The following is a 17359-nucleotide window of genomic DNA, read 5'->3' as shown; positions in this document are numbered from 1 at the left end:
AATGTACTTAATGCCACAGAACCATTTACTTAAAAAGGGTTAAAAAGGTCAATTTTATGTTATGTGTATTTTACCACAATTAAAAATCTACGGTTTTCTTAATCACTAACTCTAACTAATTAGAAAAGGTAAGGGGAAAGGGAACCTACTCACAAGAGCAACGGAATCCATAATTAACCAAGAATGAAACCACTGACTCTCCTGTTACAGTCACTATAGCTCTACAGGCAAATAAATGAACAAAGCTGAATGCACAGTCCAGAACTCCCAGACATTCCACTTCTGAGAATCTATCCTAGTAACAAAAAATGTAGACATGTGCATGGGTACATATGTACAGGGAGGCTCACAGAAATGACATTTGCAGAAGTGAGCAATGTTGAGAGCGATGTAGGATAAAACCCATGGTTCAGTGAGGAAAGTCACCTCCCATTTTGCAGCTGTTTCAGAGACGAATCAGAGCTGTGCATTCTGACATGCAACGATCTTGGTGATATATTGAGAAGCATGTTCACATAATTCCTCGAGCATAATCTCATTTGTTTATAGACAAAATAAAAGCTATGTAGTTGTATATTACCTAGAGAGGTAAATGCATGGAAAAGTGTCTACAAGTATGCATATCAGACTGTTGTGATTTGTCCTAGGGCAACTGTCCTTTATGAATTTTATATGAGAATGTATTCAGGTAATACTTGGGATTTTTTTTTTTTCTTTAATAAAGTAGGAAGAACCAGTTTTCTCAGTCCTGTGACAAGCTGGTCTTGTCTATGCACCTACCAGGTCCTCTCTGTGGAGCCAGCATTAGGGCATCGGTGGAGGAGGTGAGGACAATAGTTACAAGGCCTCCTGCTGGCCTTCCAGATGAGGAGGCCTGCGTGGGGCTGTTAGGGGAAGACCAGGATTCCACCTGAGACCCTCCCTTCTGGTACAGCAGTCGGTTACTTTGGGTGTCCCATAACCTTTAGCACAGTCATCCTTGACTTTGACCTTGGCTGTACATTGGAATCACGTGTGAGGACAGACAAGCTCCTGATCCTAATCTGCACCAGGGGATTCCCATTTCTTTGGTCGGGGGTGGCCCTGACCTTGGGCCATGCTGATGCATAGCCCATCTCTCTGAATTCAGGGCTCCTCTGTTCTCCTGTTACAGCCCTCAAGGTGTTATCTAGTCTGGCACTTCTCACTTATGCAAGTGATATTTGAAACCAAAGGAGAGGCTTTTTTGACATTTGACCTAACTGGTTTCTGCTCATCACTCTATCCCATTGAGATGTGTTTTAACTTTTTCCATCCAGTGAATCTTTCTGCGTCTCCATCACCATGATGGGACATCCTCTCTGTCTCCTAGGCACAGAAGCCTCACCCGGACCAACCTCTCATTCATTTGGGTCCTTGGAGGAAGGCATGGTTTCTGTATGACTGAAAATATCTTCCCCCTTCATTAGTAAGAAACCAAGACCCAGGAAGACTATTCAGCAACAAAAAGAACTAACTGCTGATACATGCATGCCACAACATGAACCTCAAAACCATTATGCTCAGTGAAAGGAGCCAGATGCCAAAGGCCATATATTGGATGATTCCATTTAAATGAAGCATCCAGAAAAGGCAAAAATATATGCAGAGAGAGAGCAGATTAGAGGTTGGCTGGTCTGGGCTGTAATGGGAGGGGGTGACCATAAATAGACACAAGGGATCTTTTGAAGGTGTTGATTTGAAACAAATCAACTGCCAGATATTTCTCCAGCAAAGATGGGTTTATTTGGGATCAGCAGAGAATTACAATTCGGCATCTGCAGCCATGGCGAGCCACGTGCAAGTCTCCACGCAGCAAGGGAAGGAGAACTCTTTTATAGAGGGGAAAAGGAAGTTTGGGGGCTGCTGTAGTAAAGAGAGCCCATGGCTTTTCATTGGCTGTCCCTGCCAGGAAAGAAGAGGAGTCTCTTTCCTTCTTGTCGGGCTCTGCTATGGCCACAGGACATGACAGCTCCCCCTCCTGACTATTTAATCGATGTTTCTGCTCATTAATTTTTTACAGGTGTAATAGGGATGTTCCAGAACTGGATTGTGGTGATGGTTGCCCAACTCTAAATTTACTAAATACCACTGAATCGCACTTCTATGGTATACAGATCATACTTCCGTAGAGTGCACCAGACTGAGTAGAATTAAGCCCTCTTTCAAATGGATGTTCTTGGGGACTGTGAGACAGCTGGGGTTCCACGGCTGCTTGGGGGGAGGGTGCAGTTCAGCAGCTCAAACAGCTCAGCCCTGGCTCCCAAACCACACACCCCTCTCAGCCAAACCAAAGCCCTAGGCCAACTGGACCCACCCACCTTTTTACACTGCGCCCTGGGGTCTCCCTCAGTTCCCAGTCACCTTGGCGAAGGTCCTCTCCTAACCTCTAACCTTTGACAGGGCTCCCGCCGCGGGTGGTGGGCTCTGCATCACCACCAGGTCCGCACAGCTGCCCGACTGGCCTCTGGCGGAGTGTCAGGTGCCCCTGTGAAGCCCGTGAGGCTTGTTCTCCGAGGGCAGCGGGAACCTGAGGGCACACCACTCACTGGCTCCCGCGCCGACTGGTTAGAACAGGGGAAACTGTAAACCCATTTTCAGGGAGTGACAGAGGTAGAGAGCCACTCAGTTCTTGCTGATAACTGGCCCCCCTCCCCTCCCCCCTCCCCCTCCCGTCCCCTCTCTTCCCCTCCCCCTCCCCTCCCCTCCCCTCCCCCTCCCATCCATCTTCTCCCGGCATCCCCTCTGCTCTCCTCTCCTTCCTCCTTCCCCTTCCCCTTCCATGTCTCCTACCTTCTCCCCTCCCTCCCCCCTCCCTCTTCCCACCTGTATTGTATTGGGCACCATCTCCTGTGCAGACACTGAGCTAGGAGGTGGGCATACAGCAGTGAGCAAAGCCAACCTGGACCTGTCTTCAGAGTTCACAGTTTGTTGGGGGAGATATTAACCTAATAATCACACAAATCAAACGCTGACACACACATAAGGGTTGGAAGGAAGGGCCCATTGGGCAACAAGAGGTTCTAATTTAGAGGGTCCTTGAAGAGCACTTGGCCAAACAAGGTGATACTGAGGTGGAGGCTTGAAGGCTGAGAGGAGCTCCAGGTGAGGAGCAGAGAGAAGGCTCTGGGTGAGGAGGCGCACCTGGGAGGAGTGAAAGGTGGTCAGTGATTGGGGGGGAGGGGGGAATCTAGCCCCTCCCCCGACAATCTCCACGGCCTTTCCGCCTCTTCCCACCGAAGCCAGGCCCCCGAGGAGAGATACACTCCCCGGAAAAACAGGGGATGCCGTGCAAATACAGCCTCACGTCACCTGCTCTCAACCCTCTTCCCTCCTGCTGCGTCCACCTGGTCAAAAATGATGAATCTGCTGTCGGTGGGCTGGGGGCGGGGTTTATTCTAAGATCTTGGGAAGGCACTGCTGAGGTTTGACTAGGGTGAGACACACCCAAGTGATGTTATGACACCGCTGATGGGTGAGGGGCGAACGACGTGGGAGCCCTTTTGAGCCGAGTGGCCCCGGGAACTTAGGTCCAAGGTGAGATGGATCCCTTTCCTCCCAGGGGCTGTCTTGGTGGACGTGGTGGTGGGGATTGGCTGGAGCTGGAACGTGGGGACCCAGGCCAGCGCACTTGGCGCCAGCCCTGGTTTTGATGGTGAGCAAGGGCCCCCCGAAAAGCCCTGCCAGGGCCCTAGATTTGGGGACGCACTTCCTCCTCCCCAGCCCTCCCTTCCCCTCCCCCCCCAACCGCGAGGCCCCTTCTATTTATAGCGCTTCCTCTCCAGATCTCTGCACTTGAAAAGTGTCCTTGAAACACACACACAAGAGAAAAAAAATTCTGAAAAATGTCAAACCACAGGTCCTTTCCCCACTCTTTTTAAGTTTCTAGGTTTGTACTATTCCTGGTTGACCCTAAAGTAGACAGGGTCAAATGGGTGCCCCGAGTTTTAATGGTTCAGAAGGTGCTGGTTGTTGGGTCCTGGCTCTGGCAGCCTCCTGGGGACCAACTCAAGGGGAAGGGGACTTGAGATCCTTTCTCGTGGGTAAAGTACGGGGCCACAAACACACAGCCCCATCTAGCCTGTAACTTTGACAAGATCAGCGGCAGTGATCTCAGGTGGTGAGATGGAAGTTGGAAAGTACACTGAATTGGAAGCCAGGATGTCATGGTCTAGTTCAAGCTGTGTTTAGAAACATCACTTACATCTCTGAGTGTACCTTCCACTCTGTAAATTTAAAAAGTTGGACTAGACCCGTGTTTTACAAGCTTTTTTGACCCAGAGCACACACACCCATAACAAAAGTCCCATGAAATATTCAATAGTATTTATGTTTATTGTGACGCATTTTTTTTTTATATTCTGTTCCATTTTTTAAAAAAATTTTGATCATGACCAACTAAAATAATTTCAAAACCTACTATAAATGGTTAAAATAGTAAATTTTATGTTATGTATATTTACTATAATAAAAAAATCGAAAAACCCATCGTGAATTTTACAATGGCTGAAAAATATTGGACTACACAATCCCTGAGTTCTCCTCCAATTATTATTTTTAAAATCTAATTGTGCAATCACAGAGGAAAAGTGCCTCTTTGATAAAACGTTCATTAAGCTTAAATTTTTTTCAGATAATTAAAAATGTTTTCTCCCTTGCTCTCTTTTTCTCTTTTAAATATCAACTAAGTATGGCATCAACTAAAACTGCACCCATGCATACTCTGTGGCCCAGCAATTCTGCCCTGGGCATATCCCAAAGGAAATGAGTGCATGTGTTCACCCAAAGATGTGCTCAGGAATGTCTGTAGCAGCACTATTTGTAACAGCCTCAGCTGGTTACAACTCAGATGTTCATCAGCAGGAAAATGAATAAATAAGTACTGATCTATCCCAGCAAAGGAATAAAGAGCAATGGGAGTGAATGAACTACAGCTATTAACAGTATGGATGAGTTGCACCAAAACACTGTTGAGCAAAACAAGCCAGAGCTGGAAGAACACATACCATGTGATTCCATTTATATCAAGTTCAAAACCAGGCAAAAATAATCTAGTATCATTACTAACATAGTAACCCTGGGAGATAGTGACTGGATGGGGCTGCTGGGGTGTAGAGACTGTTCTGGGCTTTTTATCTAGTTGCTAGTACATGGGTACATTTTGTAGGAGTTCAGAATGAACCATCCCCCCCCCCAAATGTGTCACTTTTGCATGAGGATTATTTTGAGCTAAAGGCAGTCGATACCCTGCAGGTTCTAGAGAAATTACTGCCCCTCCCCTAACTACTTAGAAGAATTTCATTTGTGGATTTTTCCCAGAAAAAGAGTTGTTACCAGAGTTACCTTTTACCAAAGTGGCCCCATCTGTATGTCAGGGAAAGCACATCTAATTACCCAACAACTCTTCTTCTTATCCCCACATGAATGACCCTCCCGTCCTTGGAAACCCCAGGTCCTGATGGCATTCCTCAGCTCAGGATGGCGTATGGACCTCATCTTACCTTTCTGTCTCTGACCCTCTCATGTATGTGTGGGTCTCTGACCTTCTCCTGTATGTGGGGCTCCTGTATATACGAAACTAAATGTGATTTTCTCCTGTTAATCTGTCTCATGTCAATTTAATTCTTAGACCAGCCAGAAGAACCTAGAAAGGTAGAGGAAAGTTTTCTTCCACATCCTCATCATTCATCTCTGGGAAACCTCCCTGACTACTCGGGACCAGGACAAGCATCCCCTCGGGTGGTCCCTTAGTGCCCTGAACTCACCCTCTCAGCTGCGTCTGTCTCTCCATAGAGGTCGCCTGCCTGCTCATCTGTCCATTTCACCAGAAGGAAGGACTCTGTCGCTGTTTTATCTCTAGCTGGTTCTGGAAGTTCAGCATAATGTAGACATTCACTCCACATGAGGGAATAAATAGGTTATTCACGTGTCTAGAAGTCTATCAAGGATTAGATGGATTTTAAAAAGGAGGAAGAAACAAATACAACTGTAACCACTCCCAATCCTTCTCCTCCTCCATCATTAAAAAAAAAAAAAAAAGGATAAAAGGCATTAGTTTTACAGACCCCCACTCCCCTCCCCCAGCAGTGGCTGTACCCGGAACTAAGCCACGTGGTACCTCTCTGCTTATGCTTGGGGCTGAAGATGCTCATGGAACAGAGACGAGCAAACCACAGAGATGAGATAGGGGCACACCCCTGCTTCCCTTGGGCAGGCACAGATCACATCAGAAATCAATGCCCTGTGAAGCTGCTTTGAGGGTAACACCCAGGGTGGTCGCCAAGCTCAGACATCACCAGCCACAGCTGCAGTGGCTCCACCCGCCCCAGAAACAGCAGCACCGAGTCCTTTGTGTCCTTCAGATCTGGGTGACACTATCCCTTGGCCACCTCCTTAATTTCCAGCCCCGCCTGCAACCTCCTTGAAATTGAACCTATCAGAAGAAGCACCTAGATCTTTGATGCAACTGGCTGTGTGGCCTTAGACAAATCACTTAACTTCTCTGAGCCTCATTTTCCTCATCTGTAAAATGGGACTAATAGTGCTTCTTTGTCGATGAACTGAGGTATAAATAAATATATAATAGTTAAGAGTGACAGAGTAAATCCTCAATCAAGGGTGCCACTACTATTACTGTCATTGCTATTGATTTTCTGGGCCAGGTGGAAGATGACAAATATTATAGATTACAAGGAAGGAAGTTGTCAAGCCACCTTGAGAAGGAATCAGGACAGTAAGTGGGTCAGGGAGTCGTACCATAGGTCCAAATCCTAGCCTTTGGGGGACAATATTTGCTGAGTCATCATGTGTTTGGGGCTGAGAGGAGGTGGGTGTAGGGATTAAAGGGCTCTGCATTGTGAGGGGAGCCCTGAAAAGGAACCAGGAGCCGGGGGTTCTGGTCCCATCTTGCTGGAGAAAGCCAGGAGGCTTTGGAAAAAAAAAAATCCCATGTGTCAGTTTCTCCACTTGGAAGACAAAAATGTCAGACTAGATCAAGGGTTCTCTACCTTTTCTTGTGCCATGGATCCTTCAGGTGAATCTAAGGACCTTCCTCAGGGTGATGGTTTAAAATGTATGAAGTAAAATACATAAGATGACAAAAAACAACTCATGTTAAAATACAGTTATCCAAATGTTAAAAACCAGATTTCCAATATGATGTTCCTTCCATATGATTATTAAGTAATAACAACTGTCATCTCAAAGCAGTGATGAGCAAACACATTTCAAGGTACTTGAATCACCTGTAATGGGCTGTGAAGAGAGTCATGATTTCTGTCAGTGACAGAGTCACAGGTACACTTCACTGCACTGTGACCGGCTGCCAGGGACTAGGCTAACAGGTTGCAGTTAGAGCCTAGTGGAAATAAAGAGGTAATTGTTCTCCCACCCAGCTTCACAGGCCTCCTGAATCCTGGCCTCCCAGGGACTAGGCGATGTCTCCCACACCTTCCACTGTAGCACCCCTGTAGAAAAAAGAGCCGCTGCACTTCCTGCCGCTGAGGAACTCAACAGCTGGTTGAAATGAAACACCCCTGCCCAAGAAATGACTGGAGAACAGCCCCTGAGAGCGTGAAATCCCGTGCACAGTACAGGTGGTAAGCACAGGACGGCGGCCAGTGAGGGCTGCTACTTACACTGGACAAGATCATAAAAGGGCAGGAGAGATGGTAACTTTGTAAGGGATCCGCTAGGTTCCAGGCCAAGCATGTGCTAGGGGACTGCGCGATGTGTTTCTATGAACACAAGGAGAGCCCACCATGTACTTTCCAGTCACGTGTACACACGAAGGGGACCAGAATATGCCACTCACATGTGCCACTTTGGCATAAGGATTATTTTGAGCTGAAGGCAACTAAGAAAAATAGAGAAGGAAAAAATATCTCTGCCTTCTTCCTATTTGGCTAAATGCAGGGTAGAAATTTCCATTTGTAAAGGCATTTTGCCCTCCTTACCAGGAAGACAGCAACTCTTAATCATCTGAGAGGACTCTAGACTCTTAGTCCAGAGCCAAAAGAGAGGAAGGTGCATGATAAAACCTTACTAGACAGCCCTCAATCTTCTACTCCTTTCCCCATCTATTACGGCATCCCCACACCCCCTCCCTGCTTTCCTCTGTCTTGTTAGTTTCCACCACTTATCACTCTTTGTTTTGTTTTTTTTAAACAAATTATTTATTTATTTAGTTTTGGCTGTGTTGGGTCTTCGTTGCTGCGTGCGGGCTTTCTCTAGTTGCGGCAAGCAAGGCTACTCTTCGCTGTGGGCTTCTCATTGCGGTGGCTTCTCTTGCTGCAGAGCATGGGCTCTAGGTGCATGGGCTTCACTAGTTGTGGCATGTGGGCTCAGTAGTTGCGCTCGTGGGCTCAGTAGTTGTGGCACACGGGCTTAGTTGCTCTGCGGCATGTGGGGTCTTCCTGGACCAGGGATCGAACCCGTGTCCCCGGCGTTGGCAGGCGGATTCTCAACCACTGCGCCACCAGCGAAGCCCTACCACTCTTTGTTAAAATGCTGTATAAACTCATTCCTATCCACTTTGGTTCCTCACTTCTTTTCTGTGAAGCCTCCCGGGCCAAGTCAGAGTAAAAATGTTAACATCAGATAAAATGTGTGCGCCTTTCTCCTGTTTGTTCATCCTGTTCGTTAGTCTTTTGTCCAAATAATTGACACAACTGCAGCCACTAAACCCAGGAGGGCAGAGGAAAAGTTTCCCCTCCCAGCACACACAGGTACGTTATGTATTCCTGGCTCGAAGCTGGCGCTCAGTAAACACCTGTTGAACGACCCATGAGTGAACAGTGTGGGGTGAGGGTATTCCACAGTTTGTTGCCCTTCGTAGGCCTCCTAGTCTGCCCTTTTAGTGGGAGAGCCCTAAATGTCTTGAGGACACGAAGGAATGTTCTCCTGGGGTGTGCCATCTGTGTGTAAGTCAGGCACCTCTGGAAACTGCATTAGTTCTTCCTTCTGGGCCGTGGGAGGGAAGTTTATGGTAAAAGGTGCAGGTAAGACAGGGCTTCTTTACCAAACTTCTCTCCAACCGATCTGGAGCTTTGGGGGACATCTTTTAGGGACCAATCTACACAAGGGAAAAATGGGGTCCCATGGCCTTCATCAGTGGGAGGTCAGTTAGGGGGGCGTGTTGACCCAAATTCTAGACAGGGGAGGGGTGGCGGGGAACCGAGGCGTGAGGGATGTCTCGCCAGACACAGAGCTCAGGGGTGGGGCTGGGGTCCAAGGCCGGGCTGGAGAGCCGGCTGCTGACTGAAGCGCCTTCCTTCCGCGTGCAGAGAACGCTCAGAAAGAAGCTCACGCTCATATCCCTGGGGCGGCAACTTGGCAGCGTTACAGCCCTGATCCGGGGTGGGTCTGATGCCTCATTGACTCGCCAGCTGTGTGGTAGGGAAACGAGGGGGGCACGGGGAGAAGGGGTGGCTGGGGAACACGCTGGTTTCACCTGCCGTCCAGCCACCGCCAAGTGCAGCCCTTGGGAGTGCGGCCCATCAGAGCTGCACGTGGGCTTTCGGGCTCCGTTAGAGCACCTTGCCTGGATCTCAAACCCAGGGAATCCCGAGCCAGGCCAAGTTTCCCCTCGCTTCCCGACCCCCAGCCTGAGCTTGGCAGGGTCCCCAGACGGCACTTCTTGCTTTACTTCGTTCATCACCCCCTTATGGGGGGAGGGGAGAGGGGGGAGAGAATGCTGGCTGCTTTTGAAGATCCTGACTCTGGTGGCTTGGGAGTAACATCTCTGGCCTAAATCCCTGCCTGTGGGGGAATGGAACAGAAGGGAAACCGGTTCCTAGAGCAACATCCCCCCCACTCCCTCCTTCTCGGGAGGCGTGGGAGACAGGCCTGCGTGGGAGGCCATGTGTCTGAGCGAGCTGGTCCTGTGGCAGGGAGATCACCTTGGCTGATACCCTGGGTGGTTTTTTTTCGCTTTCTTTTTTTTTCAGCAGGGGTGGGTGAAGGGAAGAAAAGTGTGGAGCCTAGTGCGGTGCACTGATTCAATTTCTGCAGAGGGGAGAGTGCTCGGGGCGCCTTCGATGCTCCAGGGCCCCCTGGGAAGGCAGCTGGCCGCGGCACGAGACTCCGCCGGCCTCCCTGGCGTCACCCTTGGTGAGTGAGGTAAGCCGACCAGAGGTGAGTCTTTTCAGGCACCGCGGGAAGGACGTGCCTCGCTGGGGCTCAGAGAGAAGGGCTCAGATTGTTCTGCTCTTCACACACCCTCTCTTTCTGCTTCTGTTGGGAACAGGTAGAGCATCCCTACAGACCCCAGCCACCAGCCGGGACCCCTGCCGTGCCTGACCGGGCAGAAGGACACGTCAGGCCAGAAGGACCAAAGGTCAGTGTCAGTCTCATGTCACGGAGCAAAACCCACTGACAGAACTGGGCTGCTTTTACTGGATCACACCCTGGGGTGCAGACCCTTAGAACCTTCTGGAAAGTCTCTGGATCATTCTTCCCTACATGGCTGCACTAACTGATAACCCCTAACAGGGGCACACCTGGCCCTCCACAGTCACAGCTGGGTGAGTCTCAAAAGGCACATACTCTTGTGAGTGGGAAATGCGTCAGGAGCTTCATATTAAGACGTAAAAGACTGTAGGGGAGGGGACATGTCCCTTCTTCCCTTCTGGCTTCTTTGGCTGGCCTAGTCACAAAATTGCCAAGAGACAGATTAACAGGAGAAAAACAAACAAAAGCTCAATAACGTGTATACGTGGGAGAGACCCAGGAAAACTGAGTAACTCGCCAAAATGGGCGAAACCATCACCTTAAATGCTTTCCTCAGCTGAAGACAACAGAAGATGTTAGGAGTGGGGGAGCTAGAGATGAGAGGCGAGCGGGAAAAGCACAGTAAACAAGGGTAAGGTAGCTCTGCAGATTTAAGTCCTTGCCTTCTGCATTGACTAGAGTTTCTACAGATTGAGTCATTACCCCTCTTCTTGGTACGACAGGGGAGACACTCTTACAAATATAAGTGTCTTTTACAAAGGGTAACTTCTACTTGGTTTTCAGAGCTTCTTCTGTGCCTGTGCTTTCTTAAAAATAACCAGCTTAAAAGAATCCTTGGGCCAAACAGGTGTATTTTGGGGTGGCAGATTCTGCTCCCCTACAAACCAACAGTGGGTCATTTCCTAAGAGCAGATGGGATGGAGTAGGAGAAATGGGATACTTTGCGCTTGTGGGGGGAGAACCCGGGGGGCGGGGAGGACGGGGCAGAAAGGGGCCGAGGAGCATACCTTCAGCAGGTGTGGGCCAGAGCCCACGGTGCACAGACCAACCGAGCGGGCAGGCACTGAGCAGTCGGTGCTCCTGCTGGGGAAGGGACGTTCACACGGAGGTCTGCGCCCGCATCGATAAGCAGGGGGATGGGCTGGACCAGCAGGAAGGACAGACTGGCAGGTCCGAGGCGTCAGGGTCCCTCTCTCGACGGCTCCTCATTTGGGTCTGACCTCCCCGGACTCACAGCTGTGACAGCACCCGCCTGCCCCTCTTCGGGATGTGGATGTGACTTCTCCGTGGGTGCCCTGGGAAGAGGGACCACGGGGCTCCCAGCATCACCCACCATCCAGACAGCTTGTTTTGTGCCAAATACCAAAACAGGAAGATTAGGAGAGGCCCGAGGGGCACGGGGTTACGGGGGTTGCTAGGGCGCTGAGGGGTGAGTCACGGGGAGCAGGTACCTGAGTTGCTCTCAGATGCTTGAGCACCAGGTGCAGGGGCTGCCGCAGAGACCGGAGGTTTCGGGGAGGAAGCGGCGCTTGGTGAGGCCTCGGGGCTGTGCGGTGTACCCGGCGCCCTGGGCTGTGGGCCGGTGTGTGGTTTGCCCTGGGGAAGAGGCCCAGGAAAGTCAGGAAGCGGGGGACGCTTGCTCAGGGTGGGGTTTCCTTAGGAGCCAGTCCCACCCCTGTACCCAGTGAGTCCTGAACAGACAGGAAAAGGGACACAGAAAGTTCCAACAGGCGTCAAACCACTGCTCTGTGACTGATTGCTAGTGATTCCAGCGGCTGAGTCGACCTGTGGCTGAGACCCTCCTGAGCTAAACTGGCCCCTTGAGACACCCTCCTCGCCTTGCTGGGGGCACAGAGCCCGTCCCCGCAGCTCCCACCTCAGTGAGACCTGAGGACCGGATTGTTCAGTGAAGGGATGAATCAGAAGAGCCTTCCCTCTGGATTCGGAGCTGGCAGGACCCCTGGGAGAGCGTAACTACCTACCTATCTCTATCTAGCTATCTATTCATCTATCTCTAACTGATTGTCTAGTCACCATCTCTATATCTATCTAATCTATTATCTATCTATCTACCATCTATTTACCTACCCACCTAACCATCTATCTATCTATCTAATCATCCTCACTATATCATCTCCATCTATCCATCCATCCATCCATCATCCTGAGGTTCAAAGGACTTTTCAATGTTCCTCTCTCTACTGTTCAGATGGACTTTTCTTACTTTCCATTTGAATGGAGGCCTCTTCTCCACCTGCAGAGACTAGACAGAGCTCTCTATGCATAGGTTGCAATGAGGCATAATCTACAGCAGGATCCCTACTAGCTAGCCCCAAATTGGTAAAGGAGGGAACAGCTGTGTCCTGACTCAAGTGAGGTTTTGGGGCTCATGGAGCTGGTGCCCTTCAAGCCAGCACGTGACTGCAGAAGTTCAGCACCTCCACCTGTATCTCTGGTCCCGTGAGCTATTGTGGCCCTTGGGTAAACTGCACACCCTCTGAAATTACAGTGCTCACGTGTGCATCACAGGGACAGTCACTCAGGCTCCACCTGCTGCACCGAGAGCATTGGTTTTCTCCAGGTATATGCCCAGGAGTGGGGTTGCTGGGTCATATGGTAGCTCTATTTTTATTTATTTATTTATTTATTTATTTATTTATTTATGGCTGTGTTGGGTCTTCGTTTCTGTGCGAGGGCTTTTCCTAGTTGCGGCAAGCGGGGGCCACTCTTCATCGCGGTGCGCAGGCCTCTCACCATCGCGGCCTCTCTTGTTGCGGAGCACAGGCTCCAGACGCGCAGGCTCAGTTAATTGTGGCTCACGGGCCTAGTTGCTCCGTGGCATGTGGGATCTTCCCAGACCAGGGCTCGAACCCGTGTCCCCTGAATTGGCAGGCAGATTCTCAACCACTGCACCACCAAGGAAGCCCCGGTAGCTCTATTTTTAGTTTTTTGAGGAACCTCCATACCGTTCTCCATAGTGGCTGCACCAATTTACATCCCCATCAACAGTGTAGGAGGGCTCCCTTTTCTCCACATCTGCAATCTAGAAAAATGGTACAGATGAACTTATCTGCAAAACAGAAATGGAAACAGATGTAGAGAACAAACTTATGGATACCAAGGGGGGAAGTGGGGGTGGGATGCGTTGGGAGATTGGGACTGACATGTACACACCACTATGTATAAAATAGATAACTAATGAGAACCTACTGTAGAGCACAGGGAACTCTACTCAACACTCTGTGGTGACCTAAATGGGAAGGAAATCCAAAAAAGAGGGGATATATGTATATGTATAACTGATTCACTTTGCTGTACAGCAGAAACTAACACAACACTGTAAAGCAACTATACTCCAATAAAAATTTTTAAAATAAAAAAAATAAAAGATAATGATAGTAGTAGTGGTAGTAGTAATAGAACAGTAATCATAATAGTAATAATGTCTAACACATTAAAAAAAAAAGAAGATATATAGATGGCCAATAAACCTGTGAAAATGTGCTCACTGTCAGTAGTCATTAGGCAAATGCCAATTTAAACCACAAGAAGACACCCCTGCACACCCACCAGACTGGTTCACCTGAAAAAGACTGCCCATGCCCAGGGCTGGCGAGGATGAGGTGCCATGGGAATCCCATACACTGCTGGGAGTACGCAGAGCGGCTGCTTTGGCAAAGTGTTGGCCAGGACCTGCCAAAACGAAGCGTGCAGAACCTGTGACTCACCAGCCCCACTCCTAGCTATGTACAGTACTCAGCAAAATAGATATTTATGTGTCACCAAAGACACGTGAAAGAACATGCACAGCTGAACTTGATATAACAGAAATGTTCACCAACAGTAGGATGGATGTAAATAGGTGGTGATGCATACATACAATGGACTATCATACAGCAAATGAGAAGGAACAAACCGCAACTACACCGCACCACAACTGCACTACAGCGCGGGTGAATCTCACAAACTAATGCTGACCCAAAGAAGCTCTGTGTGTGAGAATACACATACCCATGGCGTAGGATTTCATTAACTTAAAGTTCAGAAGCAGACATACTGAGTTGTGATTTTAGAAGTTAGGATACTGATTACCCTTGAGTGGAGGTAGAGGCTGGGTGGGGGGCAAAGGAGAGCTTCTGGGGGTGCTGGTGAGGTGTCTCCTAATCTGGGGGCCAATCACACAGACGTGTTCACTTTATGAAAATCGTCAAGCTCTACTTTTATGATTTGTGCACATTTTTGCATGTGTGCTGTGATTTGTAAATGGCTGCAAATTCTTTGACCTTCCTCCTATTGAGAGGTGGGAGCTATGTCTCCTCTTCTTGATTCTGGGTGGGCTTGTGACTCACTTTTAACAGTAGAAGGCAGACATGATGATACCACACTTCCCAGGCCAGCTTAGAAAAGGTGATGCAGTGTTTTTGAGTACAGTGTGTTAATAGAAAATCCGAGGGTCAGTAAGGCCGACAGATCAGGGGACGATTGCTGTTGAGAAAGAGAGCTTGTTACTTACAGACCCCAAGAAGAGGGGCCATGCCACATCACGGGGGGCCACAGGGGGAGAGCTGGGGTTGGTCAGGAGACAGAGTGAGAGGAGCAGAAATGTGGGCAAGAGCCTTTACTGTGGTTTCGGTGGAAGGGAACAGGCAAGGCAGGGTCAGCAGGTTTAGGATTGTTTGAATTATATCAGGGGGCTCTGGGACAGAGGGGCTGCCCCTGGTACCTGGCCCTGGGTTGATTAGGGCAGGTGGTGGGAGTGATTGGTTTGCATTTGAAAAGTACACTCAAGGAACTGGTTAACCCAGGGAAGGGCAGCCCCTCCAGGGTCAGCCAGGCCCCAAGACATCAGAGCACTAGAATATAGAAAATAAAACACACGGTTAATAGATGGAGATTCTACCTAGTTTCCGGGACACTTTCTTTTGGAGCCTCAACCTACTGTGTAAGAAACTGAGGTACGTGCAGGCCACCATGTTGTGAGGAAGCCCCCGTCTCACGAGGAACCCTCGTGCAGGTGCCGTAGCTGACAGCCCAGTTGAGGCTCCAGCCAAAAGTCAGCGTCAACCACCACTCATTTGAGTAAAATCACCTCCAGATGGTCCCAGCCCCGCCACTGAGTAACCCTCAGCTGTTGATTCTTCCCAGCTGAGGCTCCCAACAGTGGAGAGCAGAGAAAAGCCAATCCCACTGTGTCCTGTTCAAAACCTGACTGTGAAAATAATAAAGTGTTTTAAGTTGCTAAATTCTGGGGGTAATTTGTTACATAGCAACAGTGAGTGGAACAATATGTCACACTTCCACATAAATTTACTTAAAAAGAGGTAGGCTTATATGTACCACATCTTCTTTATCCATTTACAAAACAGAAACAGACAGATATTGAAAACAAACTGATGGTTACCAGAGGGGAAACATTGGGGGAAGGGATAAATCAGGAGCTTGGGATGAACATATACACACTACTATATATAAGATAACCAACAGGACCTACTGTAAAGCACAGGGAACTCAATCTGTGATAACCTATATGAGAAAAGAATCTAAAAAAGAATGAATATATGTATAACTGAATCATTTTGCTGCACAGCTGAAACTAACACAACATTGTAAATCAGCTATAATCCAATTAAACTAAAAAAAAAGATATATGCTTTTCACGGGCATGTGGCTTCAGCAAATTATTAAGTATTACTTGATAGAGGCGTAACCCCACAGATACAATATTACATTTTAATTTTCTGTCTCCCCAAGGACCTCTATGACATGGCTTCCTGCACGGCTGAGCCAAACAGCCTCGTCCACCACGCCAACTCCTGCCTTCCTCACCACCCACCCCGGGTGGCCAGCGTGATGCTCTCTTTGTTCTACACAGCCCTCTTGGTCTTCGGCACCCTGGGAAACATCCTTGCCCTTCGCCTTGCTTATCAAAAGGGCAAGAAGATCAACTCAACAAATGTCTACCTGGTCCACCTGGCAGTGTCCGACCTTCTGTTCACCCTGGCCCTGCCCGGAAAGATCGCCTACTACGTGCTGGACTTCAGCTGGCCTTTCGGTGAAGAGTTCTGCAGGCTGACGGCCTTCATGTTCTACGTGAACACCTACTCAGGGATCTACCTGATGGCATGCGTGAGCGTGGACCGTTACGTGGCTGTGGTCCGCACCCACCAGTGTCCCCGGCTCCGCAACCCTGGGCGGGCCAGGCTCATCTGCGTGGCTGTGTGTGTCCTGGCGTCTCTGCAGACGGCGCCCCTGCTCTTGCTCCCCATGACCAAGCTCGTGGCCGGCAGGCTGACCTGCATGGAGTTCGACAGCGTCCAGCCAGTGCTCACGCTGCCCGTCGTGGTCCTAGTGACCTCCGCTCTGAGCTTCTGCGGGCCGCTGGGCATCATTCTCTTCTGCTACGTGAAGATCACCGTGAAGCTGTGCAGGACAGCCCGGGACAACCCTCTGACAAGCAGGAAGGGGCACCACCGCAAGGCCTGCCTGCTCACCCTGGTGGTGCTGGTGGCCGTGCTTGTGTGCTTCATCCCCTACCACTTCAACGTCATCCAGTTCATGGTGAGAAAGGTGCTCCACCAGCCAACCTGCCCCGAGCAGAGGGCTTTCAAACTGTGCCTTCAGCTCACGGTGTGCCTCATGAACTTGAACTGCAGCATCGACCCCGTCATTTACTTCTTCGCGTCGACGCGTTACAGGAAATGGCTCCGCAGCATTTGGAAGCGCAAAGCCTCAGCCTCCTCCTCCTCCTCCCCTCCGGGAAAAAGTTCCTCCGAAGCACAGAATATCAACCGGACTGGAGGCCCCTCGCCCTTAGAGGAGAATGAGATCTAAGAGGTCATGGGCTTTAAGACTGCATCTGGGGGTAGGGGGTCCAGGGTTGGGGGCCCAAAGCTTATACAATTTTGGGGGGGGTGGGTTCTTTAAGAAAAAGAATACAAAACAATAGATGCGAAATTAGGTACAAGGTCTTGGATGGTAAGTGAGGAGCCCAGAAGCTTGCACTCATTAGCTTTACGGTGAACCTACCTCTGATGTATCCTAATAAACGCCACTGCGTCCTTGGCCTCTGAAGGGTGTGCGGTTTCTTCCAGGAAAAGAGTATTTTCACAGC

General features: G+C 49.5%; 1 protein-coding gene across 1 annotated transcript; it reads left to right on the top strand.

The window, feature by feature from the left end:
• Positions 1-16011: 16011 nt before the first annotated feature.
• LOC137751774 (G-protein coupled receptor 183-like) lies at positions 16012-17079 on the top strand. The gene is made up of 2 exons (XM_068526436.1): positions 16012-16491; positions 16846-17079. The coding sequence occupies exons 1-2, from the start codon at positions 16012-16014 to the stop codon at positions 17077-17079; spliced, it is 714 nt and encodes a 237-aa protein (XP_068382537.1).
• The last annotated feature ends 280 nt before the right edge of the window (positions 17080-17359 follow it).

The sequence above is a fragment of the Eschrichtius robustus genome, chromosome 18 (genome assembly GCF_028021215.1).
Source record: "Eschrichtius robustus isolate mEscRob2 chromosome 18, mEscRob2.pri, whole genome shotgun sequence".
In the NCBI taxonomy this organism is placed as follows: Eukaryota; Metazoa; Chordata; class Mammalia; order Artiodactyla; family Eschrichtiidae; genus Eschrichtius; species Eschrichtius robustus.
The sequence above is the reverse complement of the archived record's forward strand: the minus strand, read 5'-3'. Positions and strand labels throughout refer to the sequence as shown.